The 17,500-nt window shown below is 44.1% G+C and overlaps 1 protein-coding gene across 1 annotated transcript in view; it reads left to right on the forward strand.

Annotated features, from left to right (window-relative positions):
- mcu (mitochondrial calcium uniporter) overlaps positions 1–17,500 on the forward strand; it is a 124,791-nt gene that overhangs the window by 72,699 nt on the left and 34,592 nt on the right. Inside the window, exon 2 of the mRNA XM_036946050.1 lies at positions 11,111–11,209. Coding sequence (XP_036801945.1) covers positions 11,111–11,209 — 99 coding nt within the window. The remainder of the gene's footprint in view (positions 1–11,110; positions 11,210–17,500) is intronic.

The following is a 17,500-nucleotide window of genomic DNA, read 5'->3' on the forward strand; positions in this document are numbered from 1 at the left end:
TAAATAAATAAATAAATAAAAAATGGTTGACTTTCAATATGAAACACGACTGGCTCATCTATTCTCTGGGGAACTACGGTCAGCTTCATGATGTAAAATACTGGGACAGGTGAAATGAGGAACGCAGTGTGTTTTATCTCCTAGAGTATTATACAAGTTGACTTTCAATATGAAACACGACTGGCTCATCTATTCTCTGGGGAACTACGGTCAGCTTCATGATGTAAAATACTGGGACAGGTGAAATGAGGAACGCAGTGTGTTTTATCTCCTAGAGTATTATACAAGTTGACTTTCAATATGAAACACGACTGGCTCATCTATTCTCTGGGGAACTACGGTCAGCTTCATGATGTAAAATACTGGGACAGGTGAAATGAGGAACGCAGTGTGTTTTATCTCCTAGAGTATTATACAAGTTGACTTTCAATATGAAACACGACTGGCTCATCTATTCTCTGGGGAACTACGGTCAGCTTCATGATGTAAAATACTGGGACAGGTGAAATGAGGAACGCAGTGTGTTTTATCTCCTAGAGTATTATACAAGTTGACTTTCAATATGAAACACGACTGGCTCATCTATTCTCTGGGGAACTACGGTCAGCTTCATGATGTAAAATACTGGGACAGGTGAAATGAGGAACGCAATATGTTTTTATCTCCTAGAGTATTATACAAGTTGACTTTCAATATGAAACACGACTGGCTCATCTATTCTCTGGGGAACTACGGTCAGCTTCATGATGTAAAATACTGGGACAGGTGAAATGAGGAACGCAGTGTGTTTTATCTCCTAGAGTATTATACAAGTTGACTTTCAATATGAAACACGACTGGCTCATCTATTCTCTGGGGAACTACGGTCAGCTTCATGATGTAAAATACTGGGACAGGTGAAATGAGGAACGCAGTGTGTTTTATCTCCTAGAGTATTATACAAGTTGACTTTCAATATGAAACACGACTGGCTCATCTATTCTCTGGGGAACTACGGTCAGCTTCATGATGTAAAATACTGGGACAGGTGAAATGAGGAACGCAGTGTGTTTTATCTCCTAGAGTATTATACAAGTTGACTTTCAATATGAAACACGACTGGCTCATCTATTCTCTGGGGAACTACGGTCAGCTTCATGATGTAAAATACTGGGACAGGTGAAATGAGGAACGCAGTGTGTTTTATCTCCTAGAGTATTATACAAGTTGACTTTCAATATGAAACACGACTGGCTCATCTATTCTCTGGGGAACTACGGTCAGCTTCATGATGTAAAATACTGGGACAGGTGAAATGAGGAACGCAATATGTTTTTATCTCCTAGAGTATTATACAAGTTGACTTTCAATATGAAACACGACTGGCTCATCTATTCTCTGGGGAACTACGGTCAGCTTCATGATGTAAAATACTGGGACAGGTGAAATTAGGAACGCAGTGTGTTTTATCTCCTAGAGTATTATACAAGTTGACTTTCAATATGAAACACGACTGGCTCATCTATTCTCTGGGGAACTACGGTCAGCTTCATGATGTAAAATACTGGGACAGGTGAAATGAGGAACGCAGTGTGTTTTATCTCCTAGAGTATTATACAAGTTGACTTTCAATATGAAACACGACTGGCTCATCTATTCTCTGGGGAACTACGGTCAGCTTCATGATGTAAAATACTGGGACAGGTGAAATGAGGAACGCAGTGTGTTTTATCTCCTAGAGTATTATACAAGTTGACGGCAGGTATATTATATTTATTTTTAAATAGCTACAAATATAAAGGTGAATTGAACAACAATACCTTTTTGTTATTGACTGTGTTAACCATCCCGTGGCGATTTCCAAATACTCTGGTGTACGGTATATACGGTATACCGCCCAAGCCTAGTTAGTTGAACATCATTTCTTTCATAATTTCAAAATTCAACCAGTGTTTTGGCCAGTGGGAAGAGATCCAAACGATAAGAGATCCAAACTATGAAAATCGTCTTCTAGGATCGCACGGAAAACTTGTTTCGTTGACATTCGGGGGTCTAGTGCTGAACGATTTTGTGTTTTTTGAGTTCCGTTTTCGGTCAGATTATAACTTTATTTTATTAACATTAAATTAATTTTGTATTATGTGGGTTGAATGCTGTAACAACACAGACTCTACCATCATGGGACGTGATTGTTTTAGACTGTCCATTACTGCTGATCACTTATTGACCATCATTTATTCACTTTACTTTAATAAAATATTTCGGTTGTTGTTTATTACATTTATTTCAGGCCTTTTTAATGACTTTATTATTTAATTCCAAGTCATCTCATCTCTACATCTCTAGAGCTGCCGTCTGACAAAAATCACTATTTTAGTAGTTCTTCAAAGTAAAGAAGGCATACTTTTAGGACTGCTGAGTACCAACTACGACTTAGATCATGTATTTTCAGATTGAGATACCGTCTCCGTTTCTCCTCTCTCTCTCTCTCTCTCTCTCTGTCTCTCCTCTCTCTCTCTCTCTCTCTCTCTCTCTCTCTGTCTCTCTCTCTCTCATCTCTCTCTCCTCTCTCTCTCTTTCCCTCTTTCTCTCTCCCTCTCTCTCTCTGACATTCCCCCTCTCTCTCTCCCCTCTCTCCCCTCTCTCCTCTCTCTCCCCTCTCTCCCCTCTCTCCTCTCTCTCCCCTCTCTCCCCTCTCTCCTCTCTCTCCTCTCTCTCCTCTCTCTCTCTCTCTATCCCTCTTGATTGCACATTCTTCTGTCTCCTTTATGTAGCAGGTGTAAAAGAAACACAGATTGGCGAAGTAGGTGCGCAATGGATTATGGTCATTGTAGTTTATTATCATGTTTTCTGTGCTAAAGTATGTTGAATGTTGGCCTGTTGGAAACTACAACTCTACTATACTATAAACTACTATATCAACAGTTCGGGCCGATCTGATTGAGCACATTTGAGCTCACAGGAAGAAATAAGAACCTAAGTTGGTCAATTAGTTATTTTAAACTCATTTTGGTTCATGTTCAGCACTATTGGGGTCACGTCCTCAAACAAGCTTGTTGTTTTGATCTAGTGTCGGATTTTTATTTATTTATTAAGAAACGTTCCATGACACCACTTTTACCTATGGGAGGGACTACTCTGATCTTAAAGTGATAGTCCACGTTTACCTATGGGAGGGACTACTCTGATCTTAAAGTGATAGTCCACTTTTACCTATGGGACGGACTACTCTGATCTTAAAGTGATAGTCCACTTTAACCTATGGGAGGGACTACTCTGATCTTAAAGTGATAGTCCACTTTAACCTATGGGAGGGACTACTCTGATCTTAAAGTGATAGTCCACTTTAACCTATGGGAGGGACTACTCTGATCTTAAAGTGATAGTCCACTTTAACCTATGGGAGGGACTACTCTGATCTTAAAGTGATAGTCCACTTTAACCTATGGGACGGACTACTCTGATCTTAAAGTGATAGTCCACTTTAACCTATGGGAGGGACTACTCTGATCTTTAACCTATGGGACAATTAGTCCTTAAACTGGAAGTATTTTCATCTAGTTTGAAGATGTTCCTATCACTGCTAAGATGATTTTGTAACCAATAGATGTTGAAGAGACAGGAAGACTCTGTGGTAGTGGAGGCTCATATAGATTTTGAAGAGACTCTGGTAGTGGAGGCTCATATAGATTTTGAAGAGACTCTGTGGTAGTGGAGGCTCATATAGATTTTGAAGAGACTCTGTGGTAGTGGAGGCTCATATAGATGTTGAAGAGACTCTGTGGTAGTGGAGGCTCATATAGATGTTGAAGAGACTCTGTGGTAGTGGAGGCTCATATAGATGTTGAAGAGACTCTGTGGTAGTGGAGGCTCACATAGATGTTGAAGAGACTCTGTGGTAGTGGAGGCTCACATAGATGTTGAAGAGACTCTGTGGTAGTGGAGGCTCATATAGATGTTGAAGAGACTCTGTGGTAGTGGAGGCTCATATAGATGTTGAAGAGACTCTGTGGTAGTGGAGGCTCATATAGATGTTGAAGAGACTCTGTGGTAGTGGAGGCTCATATAGATGTTGAAGAGACTCTGTGGTAGTGGAGGCTCACATAGATGTTGAAGAGACTCTGTGGTAGTGGAGGCTCACATAGATGTTGAAGAGACTCTGTGGTAGTGGAGGCTCATATAGATGTTGAAGAGACTCTGTGGTAGTGGAGGCTCATATAGATGTTGAAGAGACTCTGTGGTAGTGGAGGTTCACATAGATATTGAAGAGACTCTGTGGTAGTGGAGGTTCACATAGATATTGAAGAGACTCTGTGGTAGTGGAGGCTCACATATATGTTGAAGAGACTCTGTGGTAGTGGAGGCTCATATAGATGTTGAAGAGACTCTGTGGTAGTGGAGGCTCATATAGATGTTGAAGAGACTCTGGTAGTGGAGGCTCACATAGATGTTGAAGAGACTCTGTGGTAGTGGAGGCTCACATAGATGTTGAAGAGACTCTGTGGTAGTGGAGGCTCATATAGATGTTGAAGAGACTCTGTGGTAGTGGAGGCTCATATAGATGTTGAAGAGACTCTGTGGTAGTGGAGGTTCACATAGATATTGAAGAGACTCTGTGGTAGTGGAGGTTCACATAGATATTGAAGAGACTCTGTGGTAGTGGAGGCTCACATATATGTTGAAGAGACTCTGTGGTAGTGGAGGCTCATATAGATGTTGAAGAGACTCTGTGGTAGTGGAGGCTCATATAGATGTTGAAGAGACTCTGGTAGTGGAGGCTCACATAGATGTTGAAGAGACTCTGTGGTAGTGGAGGCTCACATAGATGTTGAAGAGACTCTGTGGTAGTGGAGGCTCATATAGATGTTGAAGAGACTCTGTGGTAGTGGAGGCTCATATGGATGTTGAAGAGACTCTGTGGTAGTGGAGGCTCATATAGATTTTGAAGAGACTGTGGTAGTGGAGGCTCACATAGATGTTGAAGAGACTCTGTGGTAGTGGAGGCTCACATAGATGTTGAAGAGACTCTGTGGTAGTGGAGGCTCACATAGATGTTGAAGAGACTCTGTGGTAGTGGAGGCTCACATAGATGTTGAAGAGACTCTGTGGTAGTGGAGGCTCACATAGATGTTGAAGAGACTCTGTGGTAGTGGAGGCTCACATAGATGTTGAAGAGACTCTGTGGTAGTGGAGGCTCACATAGATGTTGAAGAGACTCTGTGGTAGTGGAGGCTCACATAGATGTTGAAGAGACTCTGGTAGTGGAGGCTCACATAGATGTTGAAGAGACTCTGTGGTAGTGGAGGCTCACATAGATGTTGAAGAGACTCTGTGGTAGTGGAGGCTCACATAGATGTTGAAGAGACTCTGTGGTAGTGGAGGCTCATATAGATGTTGAAGAGACTCTGTGGTAGTGGAGGCTCACATAGATATTGAAGAGACTCTGTGGTAGTGGAGGCTCACATAGATGTTGAAGAGACTCTGTGGTAGTGGAGGCTCATATAGATGTTGAAGAGACTCTGTGGTAGTGGAGGCTCACATAGATATTGAAGAGACTCTGTGGTAGTGGAGGCTCACATAGATGTTGAAGAGACTCTGTGGTAGTGGAGGCTCATATAGATGTTGAAGAGACTCTGTGGTAGTGGAGGCTCATATAGATGTTGAAGAGACTCTGTGGTAGTGGAGGCTCACATAGATTTTGAAGAGACTCTGTGGTAGTGGAGGCTCACATAGATGTTGAAGAGACTCTGTGGTAGTGGAGGCTCATATAGATTTTGAAGAGACTCTGTGGTAGTGGAGGCTCACATAGATGTTGAAGAGACTCTGTGGTAGTGGAGGCTCATATAGATGAGTGTGTTTTGCTCAGTCAGAAAGGTTAGAGTTGTTGGGTGTCCGACAAAGAGCCGCAGGTCTGGGAGCAGTGCAATATTGGAGTATTTGGAAAGCAGAGTTTTTCTTGTGGATTTTGACAGCAAGGCAATTTAACCCATTTGAAAGACAGCTCTCCGGACCTCGGTGAAGACTGAATGTTGCCCCCGGGCAAAATGAGTTTGATACCCCAAGGGGTGGTCAGAGCAGGACCGGAGTGTTAGTTCAGAGGGCTCGGTTTGTCCCTGTTGTGTGTGTGTGTGTCTGTAAGTGGAGTCTAATAACTGCCATCAAAGTTGAGTGGCTAAGTGGGGTGGTCAGAAGTGCCCTGTCGTTAGGGTGATAGTGGCCTCGGCGACAAACTGTTGTGGCCTCTTGGGCCTGTGCACCACTGTTGACATCTAATCTGAAGAGGTGTGTGTGTGTGTGTGTGTGTGTGTGTGTGTGTGTGTGTGTGTGTGTTCGTGCTGCTTGCATATTTTCACACACTCATGATAAAATAAGGATTATGTGAAAGATAATGATAAAATAAGGATTATGTGAAAGATAATGATAAAATAAGGATTATATGAAAGATAATGATAAAATAAGGATTATGTGAAAGATAATGATAAAATAAGGATTATATGAAAGATAATGATAAAATAAGGATTATATGAAAGATAATGAGAAAATAAGGATTATGTGAAAGATAATGACAAAATAATTCCACTCCTTATAATTGTAATAATTTAAATGGATTAGAATCATAAAATTATAATCTGATGATGTGTAGTTTTAGTCGGAATTAGGTTAAACAGACTGTCTGAGCAAGGCATAGTTTAGTGTGTGTGTGTGTGTGTGTGTGTGTGTGTGTACCTAGTAAAATACCGAAGAACAATTAAAACTGTGTTTGGACCGTCCTGGCTGGGCCTCTGAGGAATTTATGAGGGCATAGGGAGTACTTCTCAAGGTCTCCCTAATCTCAGAGGAATGGACCTGTCGGCTGGGCAGTGATACACAGTGGTGAGAACTACGGAGAAGGATAAAACTCACCTACTGTTTGTGTGGAAGTATGTTTTTGTATTCTTGACTCTAGAACGTTCTCTGAGTAAACTGTACTATCATTTGTCTTTGACTAATTATTATTAAACCCGTGGTTTTACAGATCTCGGGGATTGGTCAGAGTTATTGATTGATCGTTATTTTCATTGGAATTGAAAATTCTCGTGACAACTCCTTCCCCCTTTACGGTGTTAGGTGATATGTTCTCTCCCTCTCTCTCTACCCCCCCTCTCTTTCTCCCTCCCACCTCTCTTTCTCCCTCCCACCTCTCTCTCTCCCTTCTTCCCCCCCCTCTCTCTTTCCCCCCTCTCTCTCTCTTTCCCCCCTCTCTCTCTCTCTTTCCCCCCTCTCTCTCTCCCTCCCCCCCTCTCTCTTTCCCTCCCCCCTCTCTCTTTCCCTCCCCCCTCTCTCTTTCCCTCCCCCCTCTCTCTTTCCCTCCCCCTCTCTCTTTCCCTCCCACCTCTTTCTTTCCCTCCCACCTCTTTCTTTCCCTCCCACCTCTCTCTTTCCCTCCTTCCCCCTCTCTCTCCCTCCTTCCCCCCCTCTCTCTCTTTCCCCCCTCTCTCTCCCCCCCTCCCCCTTCTCTCTCTTTCCCCCCTCTCCCCCCCCCCTTCTCTCTCTTTTGCCCCTCTTTCTCTCTCTTTCAGCCCTCTCGCTCTCTCTCTCCTCCCCCCTCTCTCTCTGGTGTGATGTACAGTACTTAGCCTCAGTGTGATATTGGTTGAGTTGGATGACTGACTGACTGACTGACTGACTGGTAAACAGACTGACTGACTGACTGACTGACTGACTGGTAAACTGACTGACTGGTAAACAGACTGACTGACTGACTGACTGGTAAACTGACTGACTGGTAAACAGACTGACTGACTGACTGACCGGTAAACTGACTGACTGGTAAACAGACTGACTGATTGGTAAACAGACTGACTGACTGGTAAACAGACAGACTGACTGGTAAACAGACTGACTGACTGACTGACTGGTAAACAGACTGACTGACTGACTGGTAAACAGACTGACTGACTGACTGGTAAACAGACTGACTGACTGACTGACTGACTGGTAAACAGACTGACTGACTGACTGGTAAACTGACTGACTGACTGACTGGTAAACTGACTGACTGACTGGTAAACAGACTGACTGACTGACTGACTGACTGACTGACTGGTAAACAGACTGACTGACTGGTTGACCGGTAAACTGACTGACTGGTAAACTAACTGACTGACTGACTGACTGACTGACTGGTAAACTGACTGACTGACTGACTGTTAAACTGACTGACTGACTGGTAAACAGACAGACTGACTGACTGGTAAACTGACTGACTGACTGGTAAACTGACTGACTGACTGGTAAACTGACTGACTGACTGACTGGTTAACCAGTTGACTGGTTGACTGACCCAAAATGTTTGACCCAAGTTATACAATTTAAAGGCAACGCTACCAAATACTAATTGAGTGTATGTAAACTTCTGACCCACTGGGAATGTGATGAAAGAAATAAAAGTTGAAATCAATAATTCTCTCTACTATTATTCTGACATTTCACATTCTTAAAATAAAGTGGTGATCCTAACTGACCTAAGACAGGGAATTTTTACTAGGATTGAATGTCAGGAATTGTGAAAAACGGAGTTTAAATATATTTGACTAAGGTGTATGTAAACTTCCAATTTCAACTGTAGATAGATCAGTAGATTGATAGATCAGTCGATTGATAGATTAGTCGATTGATAGATCATTCGATAGATTGATCGGTAGATAGATTGATCGGTAGATAGATTGATCGGTAGATAGATTGATCGGTAGATAGATAGATGGATAGATCAGTAGATATGTAGATAGATGGATAGATCAATAGATAGATCGGTAGATCAGCGGATAGATAGATCGGTAGATCAGCAGATAGATCAGCAGATAGATAGATCAGCAGATAGATAGATCGGTAGATCAGCAGATAGATAGATCGGTAGATCAGCAGATAGATAGATAGATAGATAGATCAGCAGATAGATTGGTAGATCAGCAGATAGATCGGTAGATCAGCAGATAGATAGATAGATAGATCAGCAGATAGATAGATTGGTAGATCAGCAGATAGATAGATCGGTAGATCAGCAGATAGATAGATCGGTAGATCAGCAGATAGATAGATCAGCGGATAGATAGATCGGTAGATCAGCAGATAGATAGATCGGTAGATCAGCAGATAGATAGATAGATAGATCAGCAGATAGATAGATCGGTAGATCAGCGGATAGATAGATCGGTAGATCAGCAGATAGATAGATAGATAGATAGATCAGCAGATAGATAGATCGGTAGATCAGCAGATAGATAGATAGATCAGCGGATAGATAGATTGGTAGATCAGCGGATAGATAGATCGGTAGATCAGCAGATAGATAGATAGATAGATCAGCAGATAGATAGATAGATAGATCAGCGGATAGATAGATCGGTAGATCAGCAGATAGATAGATCGGTAGATCAGCAGATAGATAGATAGATAGATCAGCAGATAGATAGATCGGTAGATCAGCAGATAGATAGATAGATCAGCGGATAGATAGATAGATAGATCAGCAGATAGATAGATAGATCAGCAGATAGATAGATAGATAGATCAGCAGATAGATAGATCGGTAGATCAGCAGATAGATAGATAGATCAGCAGATAGATAGATAGATAGATCAGCGGATAGATAGATCGGTAGATCAGCAGATAGATAGATCAGCGGATAGATAGATCGGTAGATCAGCAGATAGATAGATCGGTAGATCAGCAGATAGATAGATCGGTAGATCAGCAGATAGATAGATGGATCAGTATATAGATCAGTAGATGGATCAGTATATAGATAGATGGATCAGTAGATGGATCAGTAGATGGATCAGTAGATGGATCAGTAGATAGATAGGTAGATAGGTAGATAGGTAGATAGGTAGATAGGTAGATAGGTAGATCGGTAGATCAGCAGATAGATAGATCGGTAGATCAGCAGATAGATAGATGGATCAGTATATAGATCAGTAGATGGATCAGTATATAGATAGATCAGTAGATGGATCAGTATATAGATAGATGGATCAGTAGATGGATCAGTAGATAGATAGATAGATAGATCAGTAGATAGATAGATAGATAGATAGATAGATCAGTAGATAGATAGATAGTAAACGTTACTAATCCTGTCCTGGATTGCTGCAGGCTCAAACGCTCTTTCATCATTGAGTGACAGCTGTGTGTGTGTGTGTGTGTGTTCATCTCCTCGATCCCTTCCCTAGTCCCTGCTCTACAGAGGGAGTTGCTCTGTTGATACATTTTTACACACAACTTTTACCCATGACCTGATAGTTGGTTTTTAAAATGGGAAGTGGTTTTAAAATGGGGTTGTCTGCTCATTGAAATGACTGCTTTACAGTAGATACAGCTCTTATATACTTCAGCTCTTCTCTCCTATGTAGAATATAGAACAGCCTACCACCACTTCTGTCTGACATCGTGACACACACTTCCTGTGTGGGGATCAGTTTAACATCAAGTGTAGTTCTCTGAATGTGTCTGTTTTTTAATGTTGTGGGTTTTGATATTTGCATCGAATATGTTCATATCTTTAGAAGGATGAAAATATTTGTTTGGAGGCATTCTGGGACATAGTCAGTCAGGAGCAGAGGAGAAAATATACCTAAAAAAAATATATATTTTTTTTTTGCTATTCTAATGGTTATTAAGGTGACCGCGGTCTTTTGGCTGGCGAATTACCGTCAACAAAATTTCGTGACCATCACTGCCCTAAGCGCCACCACTAACCTGGGGGGGGGGGGGCAGGAGGTGGGGGGTTGGGAAGCTCTTATGGGTTGGTTTTACTTACTTCGTCCTCTTCATCCCGGGTGGGACAGACGCACTGTCCTGTCAGTGTTCTGATGGGTTCTGTCACTGTTCTGACGGCTGGTTCTGTCACTGTTCTAACGGTTCTGTCAGTGTTCTGACGGGTTCTGTCAGTGTTCTGTCGGGTTCTGTCACTGTTCTGACGGCTGGTTCTGTCAGTGTTCTGACGGCTGGTTCTGTCAGTGTTCTGACGGCTGGTTCTGTCAGTGTTCTGACGGCTGGTTCTGTCAGTGTTCTGACGGCTGATTCTGTCAGTGTTCTGACGGTTGGTTCTGTCACGGTCCTGACTGTTGTTCTCTTCTCTCCCCTCCATCAGGACCAGCCTGTCAGGAGAGCACATGGCCTGCGGTCAGCCTCCCGCTCTGCACTGTTCACCCAGCCTCCCACCAGCCTCTCAACCGCCCTCTCAACCCAGGTTAGTAGTACTGCTGGGTGTGTGTGTGTGTGTTTCGGTGAGTAATGGTGTGTGTGTGTCCCGTGCTGTATCCGCTGTTCAGTGGTGTGGTATTGTATTGTCTGGGTGTGTTTCTTTGGCTGATGGAATGTGTCTCATCTACTGTGTGAAAGAGAGAGAATCTTACTGACTCTCATCTACTTCTGAGTGGATTAGAGTCCGAATGGAGAGGCCTCGCTAGCTGGGATGTCTCTCTGAGGGCATCATCCATCTCTAGGCCTCTTCAGCCTCCATTAGAGTCAGAATGGAGAGGCCTCGCTAGCTGGGATGTCTCTCTGAGGACATCATCCATGTCTAGGCCTCTTCAGCCTCCATTAGTCAGAATGGAGAGGCCTCGCTAGCTGGGATGTCTCTCTGAGGGCATCATCCATCTCTAGGCCTCTTCAGCCTCCATTAGAGTCAGAATGGAGAGGCCTCGCTAGCTGGGATGTCTCTCTGAGGACATCATCCATCTCTAGGCCTCTTCAGCCTCCATTAGAGTCAGAATGGAGAGGCCTCGCTAGCTGGGATGTCTCTCTGAGGACATCATCCATCTCTAGGCCTCTTCAGCCTCCATTAGAGTCAGAATGGAGAGGCCTCGCTAGCTGGGATGTCTCTCTGAGGACATCATCCATCTCTAGGCCTCCACCGCAAACTGCAGATGTTATAGTTCTGCTCCTTTGGAAGTGTGTGTGTGTGTGTGTGTGTGTGTGTGTGTGTGTGTGTGTGTGTAATTGGACGGGGCCATAGAGATTACATTCTCATCACTAGGAGTTGATCTGGAACACAGCTACAGTAGACTGACTACAGTAGACTGACTACAGCAGACTGACTACAGCAGACTGACTACAGCAGACTAACTACAGTAGATAGAAGGGGGAACGTGTCGCCTACAGTAGACTAACTACAGCAGACTGACTACAGTAGACTGACTACAGCAGACTGACTACAGCAGACTGACTACAGTAGGCTGACTACAGTAGGCTGACTACAGTAGGCTAACTAACTACAGCAGACTGACTACAGCAGACTGACTACAGCAGACTAACTACAGCAGACTAACTACAGTAGATAGAGGGGGAGAACGTGTCGGCTACAGCAGACTGACTACAGCAGACTAACTACAGCAGACTGACTACAGCAGACTGACTACAGCAGACTGACTACAGTAGGCTGACTACAGTAGGCTGACTACAGTAGGCTAACTAACTACAGCAGACTGACTACAGCAGACTGACTACAGCAGACTAACTACAGCAGACTAACTACAGCGGACTAACTACAGTAGATAGATGGAATATCCTGGTGTGTGTTGAAGATGTGTTGGTCGTATATCCTGGATAGATACAGTATACAGCACTTACCTGACTGCTCACCACAGTAGACTAACTACAGTAGACTGACTACAGTAGACTAACTACAGTAGATAGATGGAATATCCTGGTGTGTGTTGAAGATACTGGATAGATACAGTATACAGCACCTACCTGACTGCTGACTACAGTAGGCTGACTACAGTAGGCTGACTACAGTAGGCTGACTACAGTAGGCTGACTACAGCAGACTAACTACAGTAGACTAACTACAGTAGATAGGTGGAATATCCTGGTGTGTGTTGAAGATACTGGATAGATAGAGTATACAGCACCTACCTGACTGCTGACTACAGTAGACTAACTACAGTAGGCTGACTACAGTAGACTGACTACAGCAGACTGACTACAGCAGACTGACTACAGCAGACTGACTACAGTAGACTAACTACAGTAGACTAACTACAGTAGACTAACTACAGCAGACTGACTACAGCAGACTGACTACAGCAGACTGACTACAGTAGACTAACTACAGTAGACTAACTACAGCAGACTAACTACAGTAGATAGATGGAATATCCTGGTGTGTTTTGAAGATGTGTTGGTTGTATATCCTGGATAGATACAGTATACAGCACTTACCTGACTGCTCACCACAGTAGACTGACTACAGTAGACTGACTACAGTAGACTGACTACAGTAGACTAACTACAGTAGATAGATGGAATATCCTGGTGTGTGTTGAAGATACTGGATAGATAGAGTATACAGCACCTACCTGACTGCTGACTACAGTAGGCTGACTACAGTAGGCTGACTGCAGTAGACTGACTACAGTAGACTAACTACAGTAGACTAACTACAGTAGATAGATGGAATATCCTGGTGTGTGTTGAAGATACTGGATAGATACAGTATACAGCACCTACCTGACTGCTGACTACAGGTTCCTTCTGGACAACAAGACATAATAAAAGATAAGAATACCAACAGAAAGTCAATGTCTCAGTAGAATATAATAAACATTTTAGCATCAGTGTAAAACAGGAAGGCACATTTTATAGTCCAATATTTACCCGTGTTTTGGGGAAAGGGGGAATAAATTGGGCAGTATTTTACAACCATAAAAGAGTCTGGTAGCGTCAGTTGTGCTGAGTGGGGCTGCCGTTCAATAGTAGGAGTTATTTTGTACACAGTCGGTGTGGGTGGATGTGGGTGGATGTGTCTGTGTGGGTGGAAGTGTCTGTGTGTGGGTGGATGTGGGTGGATGTGTCTGTGTGGGTGGATGTGTCTGTGTGGGTGGATGTGTCTGTGTGTGGGTGGATTTGTCTGTGTGTGGGTGGATTTGTCTGTGTGTGGGTGGATGTGTCTGTGTGGGTGGATGTGTGTGTGGGTGAATGTGTCTGTGTGTGGGTGGATGTGTGTGGGTGAATGTGAATGTGTCTGTGTGTGGGTGGATGGATGTGTGTGTGGGTGAATGTGTCTGTGTGTGGGTGAATGTGTGTGGGTGAATGTGTCTGTGTGTGGGTGGATGTGTCTGTGTGGGTGGATGCGTGGGTGGGTGAATGTGTCTGTGTGGGTGGATGTGTCTGTGTGTGGGTGAATGTGTCTGTGTGTGGGTGAATGTGTCTGTGTGTGGGTGAATGTGTCTGTGTGTGGGTGAATGTGTCTGTGTGTGGGTGAATGTGTCTGTGTGGGTGGATGTGTCTGTGTGGGTGGATGTGTCTGTGTGGGTGGATGTGTCTGTGTGTGTGTGGGTGGATGTGTGGGTGGGTGGATGTGTGTGGGTGGGTGGATGTGTCTGTGTGGGTGGATGTGTCTGTGTGTGTGTGGGTGGGTGGGTGGATGTGTGTGGGTGGATGTGTGTGTGTGTGTGTGTGGGTGGATGTGTGTGTGTGTGTGTGTGGGTGGATGTGTCTGTGTGGGTGGATGTGTGGGTGGATGAGTGTGTGGGTGTGTGAGTGCATGTGTTCTAAGATGTGGAGAATCAGAGCAGGTGGTCAGTCCAGTTTGATGCAACCGGTCAGGGAGCTCTCGACGGTGCGGTGGTAGTATTTGCAGAGCAGCCAGCCGCCTTAGAAAGTAGAGACGCTGTTGCGCCATCTTGACCAGAGTGGTGGTGTTGTTGGTCCGTGTCAAGTCCTCTGTGATGTGGACTCTGAGGAACTTAATACTGCTGACTCTCTACAGCAGTACCGTTCATGTGGATCGGAGCGTGTTCCCTCCTCTGCTTCCTGAAGCCATTCATCAGCTTCTTTGTTTTGCTGACGTTGAGCTTGGTGTCCAGACCCAGGGCTCTGAGCATGGTGTCCAGACCCAGGGCTCTGAGCTTGGCGCCCAGACCCAGGGCTCTGAGCTTGGCGCCCAGACCCAGGGCTCTGAGCTTGGCGCCCAGACCCAGGGCTCTGAGCTTGGCGCCCAGACCCAGGGCTCTGAGCTTGGCGCCCAGACCCAGGGCTCTGAGCGTGGTGTCCAGACCCAGGGCTCTGAGCGTGGTGTCCAGACCCAGGGCTCTGAGCTTGGTGTCGAGCTTGGAGGGAACTATAGTGTTGAATGATGAACTGTAGTCAGTGTTTGACAGGATGTTGGGACTTCCTGGTGTTTGACAGGATGTTGGGACTTCCTGGTGTTTGACAGGATGTTGGGACTTCCTGGTGTTTGACAGGATGTTGGGACTTCCTGGTGTTTGACAGGATGTTGGGACTTCCTGGTGTTTGACAGGATGTTGGGACTTCCTGGTGTTTGACAGAATGTTGGGACTTCCTGGTGTTTGATAGGATGTTGGGATTTCCTGGTGTTTGACAGGATGTTGGGACTTCCTGGTGTTTGACAGGATGTTGCCACCTCCTGGTAGGCCAATTGGAGTGTGTTTAGTGTGTGTGTGTGTGTGAGTGAGTGAGTGAGTGAACAGGCCAAAACATTTCCCACTTCTTCATATTATTACAGTAGTGCCCCCTGCTGATTGTAAAGAGGCCCTGTGTGTAACATTAGCCGAGCTGACTGAGTCCCCGAGTCAGATCAGAGCTTCTCATTGGAGCTCAATAGAGGACACATTGAACAGGTTTAAAAGGTGTATATATTTCACCAGTGCTGCTCAGCTCTACACACACACACACACACACACACACACACACACACACACTTGGAAGGAATTAAATTTTGATGAAGAGAAGATGATTTTTGTTCCTTGAGTGCTCTGCTGTGGACAAGTGCATTAGCTAGTAGTCTCTCTTTCCTTGATTTTTGTTGTGTGTGTGTGTGTGTGTCCACGTGCACGCTTGGAGACCCACAGACACACATACGCTGCTACCTGCCTGATATTCTGAATGAAATGGAAAAGGGAGGCTCCCTGTGTGTGTGTGTGTGTGTGTGTGTGTGTGTGTGTGTGTTTTGTCATGTGTATTGGAGTGGGAGATGCTTCCTCAGTTCTGTTTACATGCATATTTCTATCTCAGTACACATCAGCTACTGTGTGTGTGTGTGTTCTATCTCAGTACACATTAGCTACTGTGTGTGTGTGTGTTCTATCTCAGTACACATTAGCTACTGTGTGTGTGTGTGTGTTCTATCTCAGTACACATTAGCTACTGTGTGTGTGTGTGTTCTATCTCAGTACACATTAGCTACTGTGTGTGTGTGTGTTCTATCTCAGTACACATTAGCTACTGTGTGTGTGTGTGTTCTATCTCAGTACACATTAGCTACTGTGTGTGTGTGTGTTCTATCTCAGTACACATTAGCTACTGTGTGTGTGTGTGTTCTATCTCAGTACACATTAGCTACTGTGTGTGTGTGTGTGTTCTATCTCAGTACACATTAGCTACTGTGTGTGTGTGTGTTCTATCTCAGTACACATTAGCTACTGTGTGTGTGTGTGTTCTATCTCAGTACACATTAGCTACTGTGTGTGTGTGTGTTCTATCTCAGTACACATTAGCTACTGTGTGTGTGTGTGTTCTATCTCAGTACACATTAGCTACTGTGTGTGTGTGTGTTCTATCTCAGTACACATTAGCTACTGTGTGTGTGTGTGTTCTATCTCAGTACACATTAGCTACTGTGTGTGTGTGTGTTCTATCTCGGTACACATTAGTGACATTCGGTCTGTGTTTATTGTTGGGGGATGGTGAGAAACATGAGCTGATGCTATAGGAAGTAGAGTCTCTGTATCGTGACAGGATGTTGGGACTTCCTGGTATTATCTGTTGTTTGACAGGATGTTGGGACTTCCTGATACTATCTGGTGTTTGACAGGATGTTGGGACTTCCTGGTATTATCTGTTGTTTGACAGGATGTTGGGACTTCCTGATACTATCTGGTGTTTAACAGGATGTTGGGACTTCCTGATACTATCTGTTGTTTGACAGGATGTTGGGACTTCCTGATACTATCTGGTGTTTGACAGGATGTTGGAACTTCCTGATACTATCTGTTGTTTGACAGGATGTTGGGACTTCCTGATACTATCTGTTGTTTGACAGGATGTTGGGACTTCCTGATACTATCTGGTGTTTGACAGGATGTTGGGACTTCCTGGTATTATCTGTTGTTTGACAGGATGTTGGGACTTCCTGATACTATCTGGTGTTTAACAGGATGTTGGGACTTCCTGATACTATCTGGTGTTTGACAGGATGTTGGGACTTCCTGATACTATCTGGTGTTTGACAGGATGTTGGGACTTCCTGATACTATCTGGTGTTTGACAGGATGTTGGGACTTCCTAGAGTTTGACAGGATGTTGGGACTTCCTGGTATTATCTGGTGTTTAACAGGATGTTGGGACTTCCTGATATTATCTGGTGTTTGACAGGATGTTGGGACTTCCTGATACTATCTGGTGTTTGACAGGATGTTGGGACTTCCTGATACTATCTGGTGTTTGACAGGATGCTGGGACTTCCTGGTAGTATCTGGTGTTTGGCAGGATGTCAAACATTTTTCATAGTTTTCTG

The sequence above is a fragment of the Oncorhynchus mykiss genome, chromosome 16, assembly GCF_013265735.2.
Source record: "Oncorhynchus mykiss isolate Arlee chromosome 16, USDA_OmykA_1.1, whole genome shotgun sequence".
Taxonomy (NCBI): Eukaryota; Metazoa; Chordata; class Actinopteri; order Salmoniformes; family Salmonidae; genus Oncorhynchus; species Oncorhynchus mykiss.